This window comes from Oncorhynchus masou, chromosome 4 (genome assembly GCF_036934945.1).
Source record: "Oncorhynchus masou masou isolate Uvic2021 chromosome 4, UVic_Omas_1.1, whole genome shotgun sequence".
Lineage (NCBI taxonomy): Eukaryota > Metazoa > Chordata > Actinopteri > Salmoniformes > Salmonidae > Oncorhynchus > Oncorhynchus masou.
The window spans coordinates 6,295,374-6,301,503 of NC_088215.1; the positions used below are offsets into that span (position 1 = coordinate 6,295,374).

General features: G+C 42.7%; 1 protein-coding gene across 1 annotated transcript; it reads left to right on the forward strand.

The window, feature by feature from the left end:
* The first annotated feature begins 937 nt into the window (after positions 1-937).
* On the forward strand, positions 938-4,170 carry LOC135522262 (ras-related protein ORAB-1-like). Its single transcript, XM_064948355.1, has 6 exons — positions 938-1,119; positions 1,773-1,845; positions 1,972-2,067; positions 2,178-2,273; positions 2,431-2,562; positions 2,763-4,170. The coding sequence occupies exons 1-6, from the start codon at positions 1,106-1,108 to the stop codon at positions 2,958-2,960; spliced, it is 609 nt and encodes a 202-aa protein (XP_064804427.1). The 5' UTR covers positions 938-1,105; the 3' UTR covers positions 2,961-4,170.
* Positions 4,171-6,130: the final 1,960 nt, after the last annotated feature.

Below are 6,130 nucleotides of genomic sequence, written 5' to 3' on the forward strand. Positions count from 1 at the left end.
CGTACAGGTCGCAGTGGTGGGTAGTATATAGGGCTTTGGTGACAAAACGGATGGCACTGTGATAGACTGCATCTAATTTGCTGAGTAGAGTGTTGGAGGCTATTTTGTAAATGACATTGCGAGGTCGAGGATCGGCAGGATGGTCAGTTTTATGAGGGTATGTTTGGCAGCGTGAGTGAAGGAGGTTATGTTGCGAAATAGGAAGCCGATTCTAGATTTAATTTTGGATTGAAGATGTTTAATATGAGTCTGGAAGGAGAGTTTACAGTCTAGCCAGACACCTAGGTATTTGTAGTTGTCCACATATTCTAAGTCAAAACCGTCCAGAGTAGTGATGCTAGTCGGGCGGGCGGGTGAGGGCATGCATGGTTGAAAAGCATGCATTTAGTTTTACTAGCGTTTAAGAGCAGTTGGAGGCCACAGAAGGAGTGTTGTACAGCATTGAAGCTCGTTTGGAGTTTTTTTTAACACAGTGTCCAAAGAAGGGCCAGATGTATACAGAAAGATGTCGTCTGCGTAGAGGTGTATCAATGAATCATCCGCAGCAAGAGCGACATCATTAATATATAAAGAGAAAAGAGCCTGAGAATTGAACCCTGTGGTACCCCCATATAAACTGCCAGAGGTCCGGACAACAGGCCCTCCAATTTGACACACTGAACTCTATCAGAGAAGTAGTTGGTGAACCAGGCGAAGCAGTCATTTGAGGAACCAATGCTGTTGAGTCTTCCAATAAGAATACGGGCCCTGTGTTGGGCTACCTCTCTTCTGTATCCCTTAACAATCGGACAGATGTGTGGATCTATCTTTAGCCCATGATAATGCATGGAGTGGAAATAATTAATAAATAAACGATGTATGATAAATAATGTAGACCTAATACGATTTGACTACAACTTCCAGTTGCCCCATAGGTTTGTTTGGCATTTCCTGGTCAGGAGGGCAGCCATATTTGATTCAATTATCTCGGCTCCGAGTAGTTAGCTAGCCAGTTGCAGTTGTTCTGAAAAAAATTGTTGCTGGATTTTATTACACACATTTTCCACGACAAATGATAGCAATATTTTAAAGAATAACTGCTTAACGTTACCGTGCTAAGTCAACGATGAATCCCGAATAGTAAGTAACACTGTTGGTTAATGATGACAGCCTGTTTTTTTATGCTAGCGAACGGTCGTCCGCTACCTGGCTAACTGTTAGCTAGTTTAAGATACTTGTTTTGTCTTCTTTACAAATATGAAATCAATGACATAAGGTATGTTCTGTATCAACTCCACTCTAGACATGTTTTATATTGACTATTAATATGCGTATTAGGGCCTGTTTTTATCATCCTAGCTACGTTCAAACGCCAGCTAGCATAAATGCTAGCTAACTACCTATACATAAACTAGCTAATATCAGCTAGTAGCTAATTTAGCTAGTTACTATCACAGCTGGCCAGTTAGGTAACGTCGTTAGTTACATTAGCTAGTTAAAACGTAAACTACTTTGTTGACTTTTTCAAATATGAACATGTGTAAAAAATATCAGCTGACAAATTTAACCATAATTGCCCAATAATATAGCTATCTAGTTAGCTATGTGTTTAATTATATTCAAGGCTACTTTGTTGTGTGATACAAATGCATTTATTGATTGACTGGCTTTTGTCACTAAAGTAACCAGAACTAGTTACTATGTGACAATTTATTGCCTTGTTGTTTTTGACTTTCAACATATTTAATTAATTGACATTTATTTAACCTGTGAAATGTCTACTCTCCTTTCAGTGATTATTTATTCAAGCTGCTTCTGATTGGCGACTCTGGGGTTGGAAAATCTTGCCTCCTCCTCCGATTTGCAGTAAGTAGCTGGCCTCTGTCTAGGTGTGTTTTTGCCATGTTGATATTTTGAGAGATAATAGTTTGATGTCCCGGGAACTTTACTGTACTTTGAACACCCATAGGGATTTTCTGTTTTTCTCTTCAGGACGACACATACACAGAGAGCTATATTAGCACTATTGGAGTGGACTTCAAAATTAGGACCATAGAATTAGATGGAAAGACAATAAAACTTCAGATTGTGAGTACCTATGGCTGACATGACTTGATTGAGTCACAAGAATGTCAGAAGTGGAACATTGTGATTTGTATATGATGTTGGGTCTGACTTTGCTCTCATTTGGCCCCCAGTGGGACACAGCTGGACAGGAACGGTTCCGGACAATTACATCCAGTTACTACAGAGGAGCGCATGGCATTATTGTAGTGTACGACGTCACAGACCAGGTAAATCCATCCCTCATTTGCTTTTTTTTTTCACTTTCTATAACAAGTTTACATAGCAGATACACAGGTTTGAGAACAAGGCTAAGTTAACAAAGTTTCAGTGTATCTGGTTATGCTGTCTATTGCATCGGTTGTCTCCTCTCCTGTCACACCCCAGGAATCCTTCAATAACGTGAAACAGTGGCTACAGGAGATTGACCGTTATGCCAGTGAAAACGTGAACAAGCTGTTAGTAGGCAACAAATGTGACCTGACGACAAAGAAACTGGTGGACTACACAACGGCCAAGGTAACGCTCTACCTGGTTACAGAATGAAAACAAAACAAAAAAGTTGTATTTTTAAGTTGAATCTTCTCTCACTCCTGTTCTGTCCCCCACTCTTTTCTTGTCTCTTTGCCTCTTTCTTGGTGTGTGTATGCCTCTCCCCTACTCAGACCTTACTGTTGCCTCTCTCTCATGTCCCCTGTCTTTTTCTCTTCCTCCCTCAGGAATTTGCTGACAATTTAGGGATCCCCTTCTTGGAAGCCAGCGCCAAGAGTGCCACCAACGTGGAGCAGGCCTTCATGACCATGGCAGCTGAGATCAAGAAGAGAATGGGCCCTGGGGCCACAGCCGGCGGTTCGGACAAGTCCAACGTCAAGATCCAGAGCACGCCAGTCAAGACCTCCTCTGGAGGTTGCTGCTGAGGCCCCTCAGCCCCCCAAACGCCATCCATCAAGACCCCTACCTACTAATCTCAAAAGTTACCATGCTCCACAGGGATAGAGAAAGAAAGAGAAACGGGGGGAGAGAGAGAGCGAGAGTGAGTGACAGAGAGGGAAGACAGTGGCCTGGATTGTGTGTGCGCAGTTGCAATACCAGAAATGCCCCCCCCCACCCCACCAAGGTCCGCAATAGGATGGTAAGCCCATCCACACCCACAGAAACACACTAACATAATGTGGGATACTTTTTATGTATTACCAAAACATACCTATACAAATTAAGATGTGGCAACTTATCCAGACATTTTTAAACAAGGCGCAAGGTGATAATTATGAATGAGAGGAATATGAATAAACCTTGTCCGACTCTTTACTCCAGGTCTGCTAGTTAATAATACATTTTTCTACGATGGTTTTGTTCTCCTTATTTTACTGTGGATATCAGCATGACTTTGGCCTGATCTCCTCAAAAATGATTTTGGAAGCACTCTCAATGAAGCACATGTTTTAAAGAGCTTTACGCATGTTGGCAGAACTGATTACTTTACCCACAATGCATCTGGAATGCACTCATCATGACTTAGCACGTCTGCCCACTGTAATCAACCCAAATTATTTAGAGGAAATATCATTCAATGTCACGTGGTCCAACTTCATAATGTTGCCCCAAATCATTTGCCAGCGCCTTTATGGCAGGATGTATATATGATATGCTTTTGGCACACTGCGTTGTTGGCATGTCCTTCCAGCCCTAGAGACCTTTTGTATGCCCATAATGGTTGTATGCCCAAGCTCTTATCTCTTATTTTGGTTTAGTCTAATGAATTTTGTATGACTCTAGCATTAGTTAACATTCCTGTACATTCCTGTTATTGTTCTGCTGACATACATAATGCCACATGGACACGTGCAACATTGAAAGTGTCATTGTTTTTCCTCCGCCAGTCTCTCAACCAACAGCACAAAGTTTCACCAAACGCTGAAATAATTCTACCAACTGTATATATTTATACATATGTAAGAACTGATTAGCTAAACCTGTAGAGAAGCAAGTGCAATATGACATGAAAAGTAGCTGAACATTTTTAATTTCGGCATTTGATTTGTGGCTGAGGACTTGACATTTTTGTGGCACAATGTCTACTATTAAACAATGAAGGAGATTCTTTAATAAAGATTTGTCTTATTGGAATTATTTCCTGATAGTTACACCTGTTCAGCATGTACATTTCACACTGAAATAGGCTGAGTCTCTGAAATGCGACAGACTTTTTGTGCTCTTGTTTCATAAGCTGAATGTTACGATCTTTGGCCTAGCTTCCATTGTGTCCAGTAAATGGTGCTGTTGTGCTGATTACTTCTTACTTTTGAGTCTGTCCAGCAACAAGTGTACATTACAGTTAATGGGATTCTCTGGTACTTTAATATACTTTTTAGCCAGTAGTTTTGAAAGTGTTCACTTAAAATTGTGTACTACGTAACATATGTGCAGATCTGTGCACCACGTTGTTACTCGGTCGTTACTCTCGCTCTGCTGTGTGTTCATGATGTCTCTTGCTAGCTGTCACTCAAATGGTGAGGGCTTGAAGCTCATTGGTTGAATGCAAATGCTAGGGGGCTGACCCACGTGGGGGAAAATATATGGAAAATGGCGCAGCACAGCTACCAGAAAAACAAACTAGGGATTTCGTGGCTAATTGAGTAAAGACAGTAATCCTGTTCATAGATGCATAGGGACCCAGTAAGACAACTGAAACACTGAATCTGGTACAGGTCTGTACCAGTGGAGGGCAGCATTAGGTGGTTTAGTTAATCTCTGAAGCTGTACTGTCTTGTCTCCCAGTAGTTTGGACTTCTTAATCTGAGTTAAGGGAAATTTCAAATCAATGACTTTGAATGGGCCCTCATTCGAATAGTAATTAGATTACACATCCCCAACAGCTGTTGTGAATTAAATTGGCTTTTCCATGGCGTTCTATGTTGAACGGCTATCTGAGTTGATGTCACATTGACGTCTATGACAAAGGCATTGTTTTGTGGCTGTGATCGATACCCTTAATCTATTCTTTCACACCAACCTTGTCATAGAATTAGTATCATACCCAAGGTAGAGCACCCACCAGATCATTCTGTGATTGGTACCCATTGTGTGCCCGCTTGATTAACATCTGACCCTCTCATCCGCGTTGCGGTGGCATGGTGCCCGCCGCTGTATATGTGCCCTGGCTGGCGTCTCTCACACACAGGCCCCAGTCAGAAGAAAGGGCACACTTAACTGCTTGGCATGCTCCCTTCCACCCTCCTCCCCTCTAGCGGACCCCTGTAATTATGTCAATGGAGTATAGTAAAAGGCAGTGTGAAGCCAGCCTCTTGTTTAGCTGATGAACTGGAGTCTTCTATTTTTCCTAGGCATAACCCCAATTTGCTTTTAAGTGAAAACAAAACCTACATTCAGCCGGTCAGCGTGGACAAAGGGCTAGATGTTTTGCTGTGAGGTTCAGAGGGAGTTGGGATGGGGAGCAGCAGCAACGGCGCTGAGGAGGGGTTTAGAGTTGATGGCGCAAGAGGGAGGAGGGGTGGGCTGTTTGCCGGCTTTATTTGTTCTTGGTTGCCGGGCAATGGAAGGGGGAAAGCATCTGTGACAGCTGTAGAGGGGCCGCAGCCTTTCCCCCGATCTACAGAAGAAACCCTGTGGGTAAAATACAGAGAGAGAGAGAGAGTGAGAAAGGGGTGTGGGGGAGGATAGGGAGGGAGCTCGTTAGCCCATGTGTGAAGTTCACTCGACAAAAAGGTGAGCTGGATTTGTGGATAAGAGATGGAGAATCAAGCCTCCATTATGTCAATCTTAATTCTTTCACTCATGCCTAGACGGCAGGTGTACACTTGAGACAGGTTTGGTTATACTTTGTAGTGTAACATCATCAAATGGAGTGAGAGGTGTTGTGGACTGTGTCAGCTAGCACTAAACAGCATGCTGCCCTACTGGCCAGACGAGTCCCATTTGTATGCCTGACGCCCTTCTGAACAATGGCTAAGTGTGCAGCAGAGCACAGTTGATTCTCTTTGGATGAATCCGAATTAGCAGCAGCCTGAAACGACTGACATATAATACAAGTCTACATGGACCGCTCAGTGAATTAGACTACCGGTAG